This window comes from Colletotrichum scovillei, assembly GCF_011075155.1.
Source record: "Colletotrichum scovillei strain TJNH1 chromosome Unknown Contig00009, whole genome shotgun sequence".
In the NCBI taxonomy this organism is placed as follows: domain Eukaryota; kingdom Fungi; phylum Ascomycota; class Sordariomycetes; order Glomerellales; family Glomerellaceae; genus Colletotrichum; species Colletotrichum scovillei.
The window spans coordinates 387,393-404,873 of record NW_023336267.1 but is presented as its reverse complement, the minus strand read 5'-3'; the positions used below and the strand labels follow the sequence as shown (position 1 = coordinate 404,873).

Below are 17,481 nucleotides of genomic sequence, written 5' to 3'. Positions count from 1 at the left end.
GCCCCGAAGTCAAGAACTGGATGAAGCGTTGGCAAAAGCATAATCGGCCTTCTAGGGAAAGGCGAAAGGGGAAGGATTCATCATTGCCAGTCGACAAAATCCGACGGCTTGGGTCGTTTGATTGCACTTCACTACAGAGCTTCCTCTTGTGTCAGTATGGTGTCATTTCCACATAATGATACGAGGTTCGAGGGCGCTCTCATCCTCAAGGATCAAAAGAGGTGACGAACACAACCAGCGTTGCGAGAATGGTAGATTGATTGTCAGTTGCGACGTAGTATCCGGCTTCGCTACTTCCAACACTATGCAACAAGGGAATAAGTCAAACCCCCCACTTCCCGGCACCCCCCTGTTTCTGGCACCCACAAAAACGCGAAAATCCACCACAACGCAATGCCCACCCCCAACCTCCTTTTATCACAACATTTTCAATTCGAGTCCAAATGGGCTCATTTTTTGCACATACCTTCTTCTATATCTAATGCCTCAATATACCGAAGATCAGCTTCGTCAGGCTCTCGAGGACATCTCAAACGGCAAGAGTCAAAAGAGAGCCTCATTGGAGTATGGGATACCACGATCAACCCTCCAACTACGTCTCCAAGGTGGTCAGACTAGGAAAGTGGCTTTTGCTGACTGGCAGAGGCTGTCTCCTGACCAGGAGAGTAAGCTGGCACAATGGGTTCGCATTCAGGCTTCGCTGGGCCTCGCACCAACGCACCAACAGGTGAAGGAATTCGCAGAGCGAGTTCTGGCTGCTGGGGATACCAAACCATTAGGAAAAGGCTGGATCTATGCCTTCGTGAGAAGGAACCCTATCATTAAGGTTCAGAGAAGTCGTTCCATCGATTCTAGACGCGTTAATGGGGCATCTACTGAGGTCATTAGGAACTGGTTTAAGTTCCTTGCTATCCCTGAGATCAAGGACATCAAACCAGCCAACAGATATAATATGGATGAGACTGGCATCCTCGAGGGTCAGGAGCTAATGGGTTAGTGCTGGGCATGGCTGAGACGACGTCTGTTCGCAAGAAACAACCTGGGTCGAGGGCATGGGTCTCTATCATTGAGTGTATCTCAGCCTTGGGTAGGGCACTTCGTCCTCTTATCATTTTCAAGGGAAGACGGTCCAACAACAGTGGTTTCCATTACATCTGGTTCCATACGATGGGTGGGAGTTTACAGCAACAGATAATGGCTGGACTACAGACTTAACTGCCATTGAATGGTTAGAGAAGGTGTTTATCCCACAGACTATGCCCGAGGCTGAGGGCGAGGCTCGACTGTTGATTGTGGATGGGCATGGGAGTCATACGACGACAGACTTCATGTGGAATTGCTATATTAACAATATCCATTTACTGTTCTTACCACCACACTCCTCTCATGTCCTCCAGCCACTTGACCAGTCTGTCTTCAGCCCTGTTAAGTCAGCCTATCGGAAGGAGCTCGGTTACTTGTCTCAATGGAACGACTCTACCATTATAGGTAAAAGGAACTTCCTGGACTGTTACCAGAAGGCTCGACTTGCTGGTCTATCAGTCTCGAACATCAGAAGTGGTTGGAAGTGGACTGGTCTACACCCTGTAGCGATGGTTAAGCCCTGATGAACCCTATGGTATTACCTGAGCCTTCTGCTAAGCCCACCACACCCAAACCAACCAGTCGGGGCAAAAAGCGATGCCATAATGGTCAACAAACTACCCTGTTGAGCCATGGGATTCTGCTTCCTCTGCAGTGGTCTGGTCGACACCCAGGAAGCTGGCAGAGCTCAGCGGTCAACTGCACTTATACACCCAACTCGACAATGATACCAGCACTCAACGGCTGCTGTTCAGGAAGGTGAAAAAAGGCTTCACAGAGCAGGCCTGGCAACTGGCAGCTGCCCAGCAGCAGCTGGCTCACCTGAGGGCTGTTACCAACGCTGCAGTTAGGAAGAGGAAGACTGTTCAGATCGATCCCAACACGAAGTTTGCGAACATCAGGGATATCCATCGGGCTCAAATCGAAGCGGGTGAAAAGGAGGTTATTACGGCTGAATCCAGCGACTCTGAATGCCCTAGTGAGGCTGGCAGTTGTATTGTAGTGGGTGTGGTTGAGGATCAATAGTTAATAGTAATGAGGAGGTTGGGTTGTGATCCCATCGTTTTTGTGGGTGCCAGAAACAGGGGGGTGCCGGGAAGTGGGGGGTTTGACTTATTTCCATCACACTATCTTTAAGCTTCTAGGCCGGTCCGATGCGAACGGAGCAATTCCACAGTAGTCGGGAACTTCTCATCTTCTGAGGCATATCTCCGTTTGGCAAGACGTGGCTTGCTGCGAAGCGCTCTTTTGAGCCAGGTCTCGACCAACACGCGGAGCGGAGGCCTGACTAGCGGCCTGATGCCAAGAACCAAAACCAACAACACCGCACACGAAATCGAACATCGTGCCGAGGACGATGTTTTGTCCTGTAGGATCCAACTACTGACCCTTTGATGAAGCGAATGTATGCCCGGCGTGCGAGCTTCGTGTTTCAGACTATCAACTCGCACAAGACCGAAAGAATGAGATCCTAAATTCTACGTAGAACTCGTAGTATGCAACTGGTAGAGTAAGTATACACGTCCGACTATTTAGAATGTTCTCTTCTGCTTCAATTCGTCGAATGAAAAAGGGTTTTCCTCCTAGATCGTGGCTTTTGAAGATCACCTTGACTGTGACCATGATGAGACTGGTGGCAGAGCCTGTATGCATTTGCGAAACTAAATACATGTATGTTGGTCCAGCGAAGGAACAAAAATTCGATACATCTTGCTTCGCGAGAGAGACCAACACTATGCCGACTGTCATCCCACTCTCCTGCATGCACAACGGGTGGAACCAATCCTGATACCGAATGCCAGGATTCGTGTCGCGTCAGTAACAGAGAATGAACAAGACAATTCTGCAAACGTCTTTTGCCACGCATGGCTGCGGCGCAGTAGCTAGCCCCCTAAAGGGCTTGCGCCGAGTCTTTTGAAAACATAACGAGCCGTGAAAAGTGAAAGTACTGATGCCTCGGCTGGAAGGACGATTGAATATGGGCAAAGCCCGTGACTGGTCTTTCTTTGCGATTTCTCTGTCAGAAGTCCATCTCGCCAGTCGAAAATTTACTCTTGCCAACTGGCTGGCGTATTACTGAACCTTCGAGCATATTCTTTCTCTCTTTCCATACTATTTCCCGCCCAACTTCCTGTATCAATCATCACGCCGAAGGACACTCACGATTGCAATGGACGGTAAAGTCCACTTCATGGACTCTCCAGGATACGCTGGTGATAAGACCCTACACCTTAACATTGCCCTGATCATGTGTACAACAGTCGTAGTTGGTCTCAGGCTCTATGTCAGAGCCTTCATGTCAAAGGCCTTGGGGCCTGACGATTTGCTTGCCTTTGTAGCCTTCGTAAGTCGTCAAATAACAGGATTTAGTATCATAGGGCTGTGCTAATGAAGATCAAAAGGGACTGGTAACCGCGTTGTCCGCAATGGATATTAGACGTGCGTTTCTGCTTCACATTCGTTTTGGAGATTGGTTGACCCACTGACTGCAATTTCTCATGCGTAGTTGTTCAGTTTGGCAGCGGTGCACATATCGAATATGTCCCAAAGTCTTTACTTGCAACATGGTTTGAGGTGAAGTTGCGCTCATTCTTTTCTTGCTAACGTAAGGAAGCTTCTACTGACCGGCCTCATCAAGTCTCTAACAACACAAACACTAATCTATTTCGTTGGAACCGGAATGATGCGACTGTCAATTGTGGCTTTTCTTCCTCGACTGAGTCAGGATAGTAAGCTGTCGCCTTTGACAGTCCCGAATCATCCATTGATTCTGACTAACAGTGCTACCTACTCTAGGGACCTACCTGATACTTGTCTACATTACCGGCTTCTTTGTGGTGTCACAGACTGTTGGATGCTTTTTCTATCGCCTCACCGAGTGCAGCCCAATAGCGTATGTGACCAAAGGAGTTCCGTCGATCCATGGCTTTTATTGACAGCTCTTCTTTTAGCGATATCTGGAAACCTCCCTTTTTACCTGGGCTCAATTGCGTTCTACCAGAAGCCGAGAATACAATGATGGTAGTTCATCAAGTGATTGGACTGATTCTGGATATCTCTCTGATGGGATTGCCTATATGGGTGGTTTACACCAAGATGATCTTCTCTCAACGAGCCTTCCAAGTCATCTTAGTGTTCAGCGTGGGCCTCTTTGTAATTGTCACAGGTTGTATCCGCCTCGTGATGTTGAAAACACTACTCTTCTTGGCCGACCCGTAAGTATCACGATACCCAATGCATTTTTGCAAACAATAGCTGACGACTTCCTGAAACAGTACCTTCAACATGTCGACTATAGGCGTCTGGACTGATCTGGAAGGCCACATTGGTCTTTGGGTTGCCTCGTTTCCCGCATTACAACCTCTCGTTCGAATTATCTCCTATAAATTCGGCTTTCGAAGTAAGCTCCAGAGCTACGGTAAAGAAGGACACACGGACACTTGCGGTGGTGCCTCAAGGTCGAGATCAAGGGCTTGGGCTGGTCCTGCTCGTAGCAGAGGCCACGTGCGCAACGGAAGCGGCTTCGATGCCACCGACAGTCACAGCGAGAGGGGCATTATTTCAAACGCAGATAAAGATGTAGAGTTGGATAAGATGGACAACAGGACTTCGGGCATCCACAAACAAGTTGATGTGGAAGTTCGAGTGGACAATGCGCCTGGGATGGGTAAGCCTGTGGCTCACACCTTGGACAAGGGGTTCAAGAGTTGGTTAGCGATTTGAAAACTTTGGGCAACACATAGAGCCGAGACTGAAAACTTTCGCTCTTTTTTCCTATCTGTTCATAAAGCCACAAACCTTGCTCTTGAAGTAGGTACCTCATGCCAAGCCCCAGTCACCAGTGTTCTTTAAGTCTTCAATAAAAACCCCAGACCTCTCCTTCTCCTCCTCATCTTCGATACTCCAAGGTTGCATTTCGTGACCCACAGGCAAATTGGTGTTTGCAAATGGCTTGTCGAGTTTGACTGCCGAATACGCCTTTTCAAAGTTCTCTGTGGCATACTTTTCAGCATGGTGAGTCCAGACCCATTTCCCGAGGAGCATGGGCTGCCTTTCATCTTTCAGAATCTCGTTCATGTCACGGTGGACCTGACGCCTGTTGACAAAACCGTTGTGTTGCAGAAGCGAAGTACGTTCATATCTAGGGAAATGTGATTAAAAGAGGAGGAAGAACATGACACGAAAGCATGCAGACATACCTGAGTAGCTGGTGAGCTCGAACTGAAAGGGCTATTTGATCTTTACCTCCCAACCTCAAGCATTCGGGAAGCGACATGGCGTCCTCAAGGGCCATGGATGCCCCGTTTCCAGATGATGGGATGAAGCTGTGGGCTGCGTCACCAAGCTGAATGATGTGACCGCCATCAGAGTACCACTTTGGTTGGGTATTACGACAGCACAGCTTCCATCGCACAACAGTGTTGGGTGGGGTGCTGTGAATCGCCTCCATGAGAACGGGGTCCCAGCCCTCCTTGTCGGGCATCACGTCCGCCGTCTGCGCGGGGGTCACGGTCGATGACCAGGATTCCACAGCCGTGCCATCATCCTGGATTATCCGTGTTAGGTCGTGATAAAGGATGCGTAATCACACCTACCTTGTGTGTGATGCCGAGAAAAATGTGAGTCTTTGAGAGGAGGAAGACGATGTACATGTCAGGTCTGGTCTTCTGTTAGCCAAACCTTTGGTTCAAATAAGTAGCTTGACACAGAACTTACGCTGTATACATGCGTAGCTGAGGTCGTTGGAGTTCGGTAATCGATTTCTGCAGAGCAGGGGCATCTTTTATGTGGTCGGTCGAGTACATGACACGATCAGCACAATAACCTGTGCTCACGGCGCGAACCGGCTTGCCCAGAGTCACACTGCAGCTCTTGGAACCGATGCCATCTGCCGCGATCACAACATCTCCGGTGAAGCTGCGGCCATCTTTGGCGTGGGCGGTGGCGGTACCCCCCTCATCTTCCGAGTAACGGGTGATGTCTACACCATATGTCACAGGAATTCCCAATCGCTTACATTGGCCAAGGAACATCATGGCAAGATCTCGTCGGCTGACAATTGGCTTGGCTCTGATGGGCCAAATCACATGTGTAGCAACTCCCGGCAGATGATGCTCGAATTCGGTCTTTGAAACGGCGAATCGCCCGTCGCGGTGACAGAAGCACGACTCGGGGTCAAAGGCGAACTGGTCCCATTCCTGGAGCATCTTCGGATACTCCTTCAAGGTGGCATAGCTGTTAGGCCCGAGTCTGATAACATCGCCTGGGCAGCATTAATCGATTGAATATCACGGGAAAGGATGTTTGAAGGCGATGACTTACCGGCCTCGGAGATCGCCTCGCCTTTCTCAAGTATCTGAACCTCATGCCCCTTCCTCCAACACTCGACGGCTGCCTGCAAGCCTCCCAGGCCTGCACCAACAATGACGACATTGATTCCAGAGGGAGGATATCGCACGACCCCGTCCACGATTGAACCACAGTCGGGCATTTTATCAATGGAACTTACTTCAAAATAGAACTGGAAAGGTACAGAGATATTCGGTAAGGGACGTTTTCAAATCTTGAGCTTTATACTTTGCGAAGAATCAAGTCTATTCCGTTATAATACAGTGGGATGGTCTCGACGGACTTGCGTTACATCCCGACCCCGCGAATGACCCATGCATATACCAACCACTATGGACGGCATTTCCATGGGCTCTTTTGAGACGCAAGAGTATTTGTAGGTTGGCATTACGAGTCGTAGCGGAGCTCCATTGCAGTCACCTCCCGGTGGGATACGCTGTTGTCGCAGGCTTCTTCGCAGTTTTACAAAAGCCCGGGACTAGCTCCACTAGCCAGAATTATTTTTCCCAGACCTCTTATGCCCCAGGATTATTTGCCGTGTTTTCATTTCTCCAATTCTTCTATCTCCAGATATCTGTCTACAACAGCTTGGTGACACCTTTCAATCTCTCTGTATACTACACAAAAGTAAAGCTGAGTTCATGCTATTCATTCATTCTAACCAGCTCAAAACTAGCAATTTGCACGTAGACGGTAGGTTTCGAAATTTTCAGCATCGAAGGTGGATGTAAGTAGCCGGGGTTGGGCCTGCCGATGTCCTTCAGCACTTTGTCGGCGACCTCACACAGATCCCAAGCTCCTCGGAGAAGGGATGCAGGGTTTTTTTTCACCGGCTTCGCCGATATTTGGTATTCAAGTCAGCATAGCAGCTATGAGTAGGGAAAAATCCAGGCCTCAACTGGGACTATGAAAGAGCTCAATACGAACTATCTTAATTGACTAAGTACCCATAATAAAAACCGAAGGGGACTAAATCTATGACGTTCAGGTTTTCTACTTCTTAGAACGATCGTGCAAGACACGGAGTAGTAACAGATCCTTTAACTTTACTTCCAAGACTTGAGTATACCCACAGCACAGTCTCGATGAGCGGCAAACGAAACAAGCTATTAAGCAGATATCTTTCGTCTCTAGTGGCAGAATCCAATATCCCTTAAATAACAAACCCACTCAATGACTGCTGGTCCCTTTAATACAGGGGTCGCTTGTAGCGTTGATAGAATATCCGTCGTAGATGATGAGACTGCCACCCTGCGGAGTGAGATTTGCCTTCCCGGTGTCCGGGTTCTTCGCAACGGTGAAGTGTGATTGAAAGCTACACAGATGCAGAGTTTGTCAGTAGTCTGTATAAATAATTGAATGCGACCGGAGAGAGGACTCAGGACTTAAGTCAAACCCCCCACTTCCCGGCACCCCCCTGTTTCTGGCACCCACAAAAACGCGAAAATCCACCACAACGCAATGCCCACCCCCAACCTCCTTTTATCACAACATTTTCAATTCGAGTCCAAATGGGCTCATTTTTGCACATACCTTCTTCTATATCCTCAATATACCGAAGATCAGCTTCGTCAGGCTCTCGAGGACATCTCAAACGGCAAGAGTCAAAGAGCCTCATTGGAGTATGGGATACCACGATCAACCCTCCAACTACGTCTCCAAGGTGGTCAGACTAGGAAAGTGGCTTTTGCTGACTGGCAGAGGCTGTCTCCTGACCAGGAGAGTAGCTGGCACAATGGGTTCGCATTCAGGCTTCGCTGGGCCTCGCACCAACGCACCAACAGGTGAAGGAATTCGCAGAGCGAGTTCTGGCTGCTGCTGGGGATACCAAACCATTAGGAAAAGGCTGGATCTATGCCTTCGTGAGAAGGAACCCTATCATTAAGGTTCAGAGAAGTCGTTCCATCGATTCTAGACGCGTTAATGGGGCATCTACTGAGGTCATTAGGAACTGGTTTAAGTTCCTTGCTATCCCTGAGATCAAGGACATCAAACCAGCCAACAGATATAATATGGATGAGACTGGCATCCTCGAGGGAGGGAGCTAATGGGTTAGTGCTGGGCATGGCTGAGACGACGTCTGTTCGCAAGAAACAACCTGGGTCGAGGGCATGGGTCTCTATCATTGAGTGTATCTCAGCCTTGGGTAGGGCACTTCGTCCTCTTATCATTTTCAAGGAGAAGACGGTCCAACAACAGTGGTTTCCATTACATCTGGTTCCATACGATGGGTGGGAGTTTACAGCAACAGATAATGGCTGGACTACAGACTTAACTGCCATTGAATGGTTAGAGAAGGTGTTTATCCCACAGACTATGCCCGAGGCTGAGGGCGAGGCTCGACTGTTGATTGTGGATGGGCATGGGGTCATACGACGACAGACTTCATGTGGAATTGCTATATTAACAATATCCATTTACTGTTCTTACCACCACACTCCTCTCATGTCCTCCAGCCACTTGACCAGTCTGTCTTCAGCCCTGTTAAGTCAGCCTATCGGAAGGAGCTCGGTTACTTGTCTCAATGGAACGACTCTACCATTATAGGTAAAAGGAACTTCCTGGACTGTTACCAGAAGGCTCGACTTGCTGGTCTATCAGTCTCGAACATCAGAAGTGGTTGGAAGTGGACTGGTCTACACCCTGTAGCGATGGTTAAGCCCCTGATGAACCCTATGGTATTACCTGAGCCTTCTGCTAAGCCCACCACACCCAAACCAACCAGTCGGGGCAAAAAGCGATGCCATAATGGTCAACAAACTACCCTGTTGAGCCATGGGATTCTGCTTCCTCTGCAGTGGTCTGGTCGACACCCAGGAAGCTGGCAGAGCTCAGCGGTCAACTGCACTTATACACCCAACTCGACAATGATACCAGCACTCAACGGCTGCTGTTCAGGAAGGTGAAAAAAGGCTTCACAGAGCAGGCCTGGCAACTGGCAGCTGCCCAGCAGCAGCTGGCTCACCTGAGCTCAAGTTACCAACGCTGCAGTTAGGAAGAGGAAGACTGTTCAGATCGATCCCAACACGAAGTTTGCGAACATCAGGGATATCCATCGGGCTCAAATCGAAGCGGGTGAAAAGGAGGTTATTACGGCTGAATCCAGCGACTCTGAATGCCCTAGTGAGGCTGGCAGTTGTATTGTAGTGGGTGTGGTTGAGGATCAATAGTTAATAGTAATGAGGAGGTTGGGTTGTGATCCCATCGTTTTTGTGGGTGCCAGAAACAGGGGGGTGCCAGGAAGTGGGGGGTTTGACTTACTAAGTAGTTGCGCAGCTTGAGTCGATCGGGCGGCTTATCTCCGGAACCCCGGCAACCTCAAATGTCTTATCCGCTGGCGTTTCTGAAGATACGAAGGTTCGATTTGGGAAATGCTATGCGTAGAATGTCAGCCGACTTTCCATTCCACTGTCTGTAAGATGAAAATTCCGAGCAACCTACGTTCCATTGCACTGAGCCATCCGTGGGCAACATCGCTCCTCTGGCCCGCAGAATCTCTCTGTTGCCAATGTTCCTTGTTCCGAGAATGATCAAAGCACCGCCGGGCGCGAAGAAGTCGGTGGCGCGATCAGTTACGAAAGGGTCCTCAAAAGCGCCCAGAAGCCTGATTGGAATCAACGTTTCATCAGCACGTATGGATCGAAGAGACGCTTGGTCTGGCTTACTCTTTGTACCAAAGCCGGAATTCTGGCTCTACGCCACATGACGGCGCGTAGTCTCTCATGTCAATTGCGTAGGCCGCCTGCAGCACAATGCCAATGCTGTAAATGGTGTGAAACCGCATTCTGATGGAATATTGACAATCAATTTGATTCGGCAGAGAATTGAAATCGACAATGGATATAATTATGTTCTTATACTCACTCCAGCGGCATCAATGGTGATATTGAGGGAATGAAGTCTCATCGTTTCCTTGCAAAGCCAAGTAGATTGACTGCCTTGGCTCAATCTCTGTGTTTAAGTTTCGCTTTTCCACGGACGGCCTAGATGACGAGATTGAATTCTCCCTCTTTCTCTTTGTCCATCGTTTACTTTGCTCGAGTTGCTCCATGGAGATTTGTGTCAGACCGAAACCGACTACGTGCTCGGTGATGCGTGGTGAGGACGCCGGGTAAGTGGATGGAACTGAGACTAAGTTCAAACCATGAGACAGACCGCGCTAGATCGAATTAGGGAAACAATCAAGTCTTGGCAAGCGGGTCAGTGCTTCGAGCGGAAGCTCTTAATGTCCGCATAGTTCTGACGGAATTAGGTTGGACTTCCCGTCAACAACTTCTGATTTCCAGTTGTTTTCCTAATGAAGACATCGACCAAAAGTCCGTGCCGTCACTATACTCAGAGAGTCATGGCTAGTACTGGGAAAACTACACAAACCGGTAAATTCTTGCACGCGAGCATTGAACGATCACAAGCGTCATGAACATGCGAGTTGGGTGGCTGACATGGGGACAAGTAGCAAAGGGACTCGCTTTTGTCGTCACCACGGCAAGCGACTTGCCGACAGACAGACACCGAAAGCTCATAAGAAGCCATGTCATGAGGGGCAAGAATACTCGGAAGCGGACGCAACCAAGATTGCAAATGCGGCATATCTCCCCAGTCATCATGGGGCTTCCATCCACAACGAATGGCCTTGATGGCGGCCTCCAGGAAGATGAAGCCGGATACGAGCTGCTCAATGATGGCGACGTTACCGGCATACAACGGCCTCTGCCATCTCCTCCCCCAGCTAGCATCTTTGCTTTTGTTAGTTTCCCCGAAGAAATCGACGTTAGTGCTCGCAACCTCCTCTGTACTTGTGAGTCTCACGCAACTCATCCCAGTGCTATGTGCACTAACGCAATCCTCAGATTTCACCTATTTGAAAACCAATATGTACCCAATCGCCAAGTACTCTGCTTCCGATCCCACCGACATTTACTGGTTCCATTGGACCCAGCTCGATCTAGCCTATCTCCACGCCATCCTGTACACCACCTCGTTCTTCTTCGATGATCTGGCAGGGCGGAAGAGCGAAAGAACGAAATATCACTCATATCGAACTGTCAGCGAACTCAATAAACAGCTCAGCGACCCACAGACTGCCTTGACTGACTCCACAACGACGGTGGTCATGTTCATGCTCTTTATCACGGAGTGCTTTGGAGATATGGAGAGCGCCCACATGCATATGATGGGGCTAAAAAAAATCATCGATCTTCGTGGGGGCCTGAAGTCGTACGAAGAAAAGCCTCTCCTCCAGGAAAAGATCCGCCGGTAAGCATCCAGCGTTCCGTCCTGCCTTCCTTCTCCTTGAAACGGCAGCGAATTATATGTACTAACAATCCCGAATGAAGAGCGGATTTGATTTACAGCATGTGTACCGGATGTAAGCCAGTATACTGCCAAGGCATTTCATCTTCTGCTTGTAATTTTTCCAGTCAGGTCCGTGATTTTGAGCACTGGTCAATCGATCAGAGTTGCTTTCCCCGCTCGCGCGACCTGATTTATGGCCTTGACCGACAGCTGTACATCTGCGTGAAGAATGTCCAGATTCTTTCACAGATGATCAACACAAGTCACGAGACAGGTGAAAAACTGGCGGACATGACTTTGGAGAAGTTCTTAACATCTATCCAGTCACAACTACTCGTCCTTGACTTTTATGACGATGCTAGAAATCCGTTAGTGGAAGTTCTCAGACTTTCACTTCACGCCTACTTGACTACTGTTTTCTGGAGTTTTCCCGGCCTGAAAACTGAATATCCTCTTCTGGCCGTTCAGTTCCAAGAGGCTTGTCTGGCCTTTTCACCCACCACAGCCGAAGAAACCTTCTTGTTCGCCTGGGCCTTGATGGTAGGCGCCATCTCAATATTCCAAAATCGAGATCAAGAGTGGTTGTCAGAAATTCTCTACCCTCTAATACAGACCAGTCTTGGTACCTTGTGGCTTGAGGCGAAAGCCAGTCTGCGCCAAGTAATGTGGATAGAAAGTCTTCATGATAGCGGAGGAACGGAAGTTTTCAGGCGATATATTACCAGGAAGAATAGTAAGACAGCCATCTCACTAGGACGGGTTTGATGTGGTCTAGGCTATCAGTGTGCTACCATCGTTGTGAAAATTCATCATATGCCCCATAAAATGGGAGTCTCTCCCGTTTCTGATCATTGGTGCGTCGGAAAGGCTCACGTGCGGTCTTGTTTACTTTTACGATTCAGTTCGAAAATTGGATTGAAGAGCTTTTGATTCAGAAGTCTCCAGGCTGAAGCCTAAAGGTCGAGGAGATACGACTATTGAAGTAAATGTACCCCTAGCTTGCCACATTGTGAAACTTCTGGATTGGTCAAATCTTGCCGTGTCTCTTGATACATGTTTACACCTTCCTCAAAGATTGAGGTGTGTTTTGAAAAAGTCCGTCACATTAGCAACCGAGGGCGCAACGTACAGCTCCCGGTCATAGAAATCCATGTGGCGTCCACCAGGTACCAAAATCTTCACTGCGTTCGGATTGGAATCCTTGATCTTCTCGTAGATGTCATCAGTGCCCCAACGACTATCGGCGTCCTCCCCGGCAATCAAGATCGTTGGTTGAGAAAGAAATTGGTCTGCGAGGTGCCAAGAGTCGAAACGATAAATAAGAGGGACAGAAGCGGGGTGCATACGGTTCTCGGACGTGTTGTAAAAGCCGCGAGGTGTGCGGTAATAGTCCCATGCGTCGACCAGGTCAGGGGGTGTGTCGGCTTGGGGAGGGTCGGGAACGTATTGGAGGTAGGTAATGTTGCTACCCCCGGCGATGTCTTGAATGACTTCCGCCGCGGACTCGACCGTAGCGTAAGCATCCGAAGTGTTCAGAGTGTTTAGCCAGCCCTGGCGATTCGTGTCGCCAATGTTGACCAGGCTGATTGCGGCTACCGCCTTGATTCGGTGGTCAGTGGCTGCCGCGGCGATTCCGTACCCGCCGCCCGCGCAGATCCCGAGAACTGTGATCGCGTCAGGATCAACGTAGTCTAGGGTCTGTAGGTAGTCCACAACAGAGGATACATCCGAGACCCTAGAGCCTGGGTCTTCCAGGTAGTGCGGGCTCCCCTCGGATTGTCCTTGGTAGAGTGCGTCAAAGGCAACAGAGACGAATCCCTGTTGAGACATGCGCTGAGCATAAAGGTTGGCAGTCTGTTCCTTAACGCCCCCGCCAGGGTGAACAACGACGAGACCTGGAGCCAAAGATGAAGCGTTCTCCGGGCGGTGGAGCAGGCCAGCTAACTGGAGGCTGCCTTTGGCGATGCTGATCAGAGACATGATTGAGGTTGTGTAGGTGCAGTGTATGATTTGAGTAATGGAAGGGATCTTTTAGAGCTGCTATGTCTTGAGTGATCCAAAGTCCATCTGAGGTTCAGCTTGTCGTCAGTCTTAAGTACTTTTTCTCGCAGATTGGCCAAGACCAATGCTCACGCAGTCTAGGTGGCTGAGATACTACTGTGTTGCCGCCAAAATAACAACATACGTCGCCTATACTGTTGTCGCCATAGATGAGCATGTTGCCAAGAATGCAGTTCGGATCTTGGCTTTGATGATGGATTAGGAAGTTGACTTTGCCAGGCCCATAGCTTTCGAAAGGGGGCTTAGCGTCCGGTCGAGAGAGTTATCAGAATTCCGGACCTCCACATGACATGACGACACAAGGCGAAACATCGGCATTGTCCTCGCATGATAACTTTGTGAGGTTAACACTCTTTGTCTGTAATGCACCTTACTTCCGATATGTCCGCAATCTCTTCTCAAAGTCCGCTGACTGGACGAAGTCTACCTTGTTGAGCAAAGGCCGCACGCTCTCTTGATTTCAAATCCCTTAGGCCCAGCTCATCTTATAATATCCCACAACTGCCAGTCCCTTCGTTGAATCGTGTCTTCACATTCATACGCAGGCCTGACAGCACAGTATTCATACACAATAACCGATTCACCATGGCTCCTCTTGTTTGGCTCATTACAGGAAGCACCTCAGGCTTTGGCGCCGAGTTCGTCAAGGCACTCCTCGCCAAAGGAGACAAGGTCATCGCTACAGCTCGCGACACTTCCAAGATAGCCCACTTTCGTGAAGCTGGCGCGGCTGTGCTTAAACTGGACCTCCTTGCCAACCAAGCCGAGTTCGACAAGCTAGCTCAGGACAGCCTTAGCATCTATGGTGGTGTTGATGTGCTAGTTAATAACGCAGGCTACTCCCACTTTGGAACTATCGAGGACGACAGGTTAGTTTCTTTCACTTGATCCATTTCTTCGCCCTTCTTATTGAAAATACATGCACTTAACTCTTGCAATGTCAGCCAGGAAGACTGGAACAAAGTCTTTCAGACTCACCTATTTGGACCACTTGGTGTCACTCGAGCATTCTTACCTCATTTCCGAGCACGCAAATCTGGGACGTTTGTCTTCATAGGTTCGACCGCCGCCTGGGGAGGTATTCCTACCCTAGGGGCGTATTGCGCTTCTAAGAGCGCCCTGAGAGGTATTTCCTCGGGTCCTCGAAAGAAAGAATTGGGCTGAGAAGACTTTTTGACTAATAACTCCTGGAACCAGGTGCTGTCGAGACCCTTAATCTTGAGGTTGCACCATTGGGGCTCAAGACGCTTCTTGTAGAGCCAGGTTTCTCCCGCACCGAGCTGCTCAACGCCCATAACACTGTCTACGTTGACACGAAGATTCCGGACTACAAACCTATTGTTGATCCGCTCTATGCCCAGTTTAAAGGAGCTCATCAGCAGCAACCTGGAGATCCCGCCAAGGGAGTTGCTCGCATCATTGATGTGGTCGAATCCAGAGGAAGTGCCCAGGGACGACCCTTGCCTATCAGCCTGGCCCTTGGGCCGGACGCGGTTTCTCAACTGACGAAAAAGTGTGCTGACACAATTCAACTTGTGGATGACTGGAATGAGATTTCTTCGGGTACTTTACTATAGATCTGCGCATGGGTGGGAATAGGGGCATTCGCATGAAGGGTCAAGACGCATTCTGAGATTTGTGATATACCTAAGTCAGCTCAGTAATCTAAGGTACCTTGGAAACAAACCAGATGCAATCCTGCGCAACGCACGTGTCGTTATTGCTAGGGAGGCTCTATGATAGAGGAGAACAGGAGGCACCCGGCAACCCCGGTCAGGGAAGGAGAGCCGAAATCTGTGAGCGTTTTGCACGTTTTGGATAGCACCCATTTTGTGAAGACCAATCCATAACAGATCTTATTTAGAGTTGGTAGCGAACCAATTGCCTAATCATCATCGTCGTCGTCATCATCACCACCCTTTCCACCCCCTTTCTTCTTATCGTCATCTCCACCCTCCCCCTCTCGGAACGCATTGGGGGTCACCGCAACGGCTCTACTTGAGCCAGCAACGGGCTGCCCAGCGGTGGCAGCTACAGCATCAAACTGTGCAGACTTTGCGTTGCCTAGCCGCGCAGTAAATGGACCGAATCCTCTCTCGTGGAATCCCAAAGTTGCCCCAGGGTTTCCGGGGTTTCTTACGGCCTTCTCTGACAGAGCCCATCCCATAACGGCGTTGGCACTCGTGGCCTCCGGGCCGAGTCCCAAAGTCGCATCTAGGCAGTTTTCGCAGAGAAAAGTATAGGTCAGAGACGTTGCGTTAACGGAGACGCCCTCGGCAATCGGCCGGACGGCGAAGTTGCCCTTGACTTCGGGTGGGTTGTCCTCGTTGGTTCCTTGGCGGAATGTAGCCATGACACCACCATTGCCATCCGGCCATGCCGCCAAGAAGAAGTTTCCTTCCATGTCGCCAGTCAAGCCCATCGCGCCCCATCCAGCACCGTTGACGAGCGGGAATGACAATTGGCCGATGAAAGATGATGAAGTCGTTTCTGGCAGAGCCATCGCAAAGGCGAACGAGGTACGGGCTCCGAAGAAGCGCTCCATAGCCAGGCCTGTGGCCTGGTCTACGAAGGGTGCGCTTTGCTGAGCTGGTGAAGAGGTGGGATCTTCAGCCTTGATAAGTATGGCGATGGAACAGAAGAGAAGGATCGAATAGAAGAAGGCAGGGCTAAATAGCCTCAGTGGCAGGAGAGATTCGAACGTCATAATGGTATCGTGGAAATAGGCTTTGTATCGAATTGAATGATTATGATATGCCGGCGAACCAGCGCACGACCGAATTTGATAGATAAACTCAAAAGGGAAGACGCGTTGGAGGCTGAAGACTTTCTACTCGAAACTAACTTTGAGAGAGCTTTCGCACTACCTTATATATCTAAGTCGTCCGTAGTCCACCATCTAAACCTTAGCCAAGACGCCATTGTGTTGTGACAGCTCCGTCTCATTGAGGCATATGGGAGGAGTTGGTGAGGCCATGTTTGAGCCAAGATTAGCACCTGTCCAAACTTCCATCACCTAATGGACAACCATCGGACGCATCGTGGTTGACCTCTCAAGAGGCTGATTTTAGCAATCAGACCCGGGCTATTCTATTAATACGACGAGGTTGGTTGGCAGGATTTAGCGACACACTACAAGTCAAGGTGTCTGACAGGCAAGCCGTTTCGGGTTGTCTGGGGTAAGGCCTGGTCGCGCATCATCCGTGATGTGCAGCCAATGAAACCGGTATGGAGACCCATATTTTGACCGTTTCATGGACGCAAGGCGGGAATAGTCTCACGACAAGAGAAATCCGATCTTCTCCCTATTTCTTGCCTGTAGCACTCCGTAGCTTATAGCTGAATCTATTTCGAGAGAGAACTTCGCAGTTCGGTAGAGAGCCAAACAGACTTTAGGAGTGATCCTGCAAGTGGGAACGGCTATGACGGCGCAGACAAACTTGGCAGCGCAACAAGTGAGAGGTGATGAGCCGTGCGATGACTTGCTGGGCTCACGCACGAAATATAAGGAGTTTTACCGTCGTATCGGGTTACACGGTCAACTTGGGACTGCAACTTTTTACCGGACGATATGGGTTATTACCCCGCCAAGATCGCCTGTTGGATAGCTTTCCGCTCAGCTGTCCGAAAGGGACATCATTTCATGCCAAGTATTTGGCATCAGGTCAACTTATCTTCCTGATGAACCCGGCG

The 17,481-nt window shown here is 49.6% G+C and overlaps 7 protein-coding genes across 7 annotated transcripts; 3 read left to right on the top strand and 4 right to left on the bottom strand.

Moving 5' to 3' along the window:
* Positions 1-3,253: 3,253 nt before the first annotated feature.
* Positions 3,254-4,806, top strand: HER10_EVM0005471 (uncharacterized protein; the record flags this gene model as incomplete). Its single annotated transcript, XM_035475086.1, has 7 exons — positions 3,254-3,427; positions 3,486-3,522; positions 3,590-3,657; positions 3,722-3,812; positions 3,880-3,976; positions 4,035-4,298; positions 4,359-4,806. The coding sequence occupies 7 exons, from the start codon at positions 3,254-3,256 to the stop codon at positions 4,804-4,806; spliced, it is 1,179 nt and encodes a 392-aa protein (XP_035329355.1).
* A 96-nt stretch (positions 4,807-4,902) lies between these two features.
* HER10_EVM0007361 (monooxygenase) lies at positions 4,903-6,574 on the bottom strand (the record flags this gene model as incomplete). The annotated part of the gene is made up of 6 exons (XM_035476920.1): positions 4,903-5,224; positions 5,283-5,629; positions 5,679-5,742; positions 5,800-6,346; positions 6,406-6,430; positions 6,506-6,574. The coding sequence occupies 6 exons, from the start codon at positions 6,572-6,574 to the stop codon at positions 4,903-4,905; spliced, it is 1,374 nt and encodes a 457-aa protein (XP_035329598.1).
* A 1,028-nt stretch (positions 6,575-7,602) lies between these two features.
* HER10_EVM0001922 (uncharacterized protein) lies at positions 7,603-10,216 on the bottom strand (the record flags this gene model as incomplete). The annotated part of the gene is made up of 4 exons (XM_035471654.1): positions 7,603-7,747; positions 9,694-9,806; positions 9,874-10,036; positions 10,098-10,216. The coding sequence occupies 4 exons, from the start codon at positions 10,214-10,216 to the stop codon at positions 7,603-7,605; spliced, it is 540 nt and encodes a 179-aa protein (XP_035328923.1).
* Positions 10,217-11,305: 1,089 nt separating this feature from the next.
* On the top strand, positions 11,306-12,492 carry HER10_EVM0005319 (uncharacterized protein; the record flags this gene model as incomplete). Its single annotated transcript, XM_035474940.1, has 2 exons — positions 11,306-11,649; positions 11,769-12,492. The coding sequence occupies 2 exons, from the start codon at positions 11,306-11,308 to the stop codon at positions 12,490-12,492; spliced, it is 1,068 nt and encodes a 355-aa protein (XP_035329333.1).
* Positions 12,493-12,795: 303 nt separating this feature from the next.
* HER10_EVM0006806 (uncharacterized protein) lies at positions 12,796-13,707 on the bottom strand (the record flags this gene model as incomplete). Its single annotated transcript, XM_035476381.1, has 2 exons — positions 12,796-13,151; positions 13,197-13,707. The coding sequence occupies 2 exons, from the start codon at positions 13,705-13,707 to the stop codon at positions 12,796-12,798; spliced, it is 867 nt and encodes a 288-aa protein (XP_035329528.1).
* Positions 13,708-14,373: 666 nt separating this feature from the next.
* Positions 14,374-15,365, top strand: HER10_EVM0002819 (uncharacterized protein; the record flags this gene model as incomplete). The annotated part of the gene is made up of 3 exons (XM_035472513.1): positions 14,374-14,657; positions 14,733-14,914; positions 14,986-15,365. The coding sequence occupies 3 exons, from the start codon at positions 14,374-14,376 to the stop codon at positions 15,363-15,365; spliced, it is 846 nt and encodes a 281-aa protein (XP_035329022.1).
* A 308-nt stretch (positions 15,366-15,673) lies between these two features.
* Positions 15,674-16,495, bottom strand: HER10_EVM0004942 (uncharacterized protein; the record flags this gene model as incomplete). The annotated part of the gene is made up of 1 exon (XM_035474568.1): positions 15,674-16,495. The coding sequence occupies one exon, from the start codon at positions 16,493-16,495 to the stop codon at positions 15,674-15,676; it is 822 nt and encodes a 273-aa protein (XP_035329281.1).
* Between the last annotated feature and the right edge of the window lie 986 nt (positions 16,496-17,481).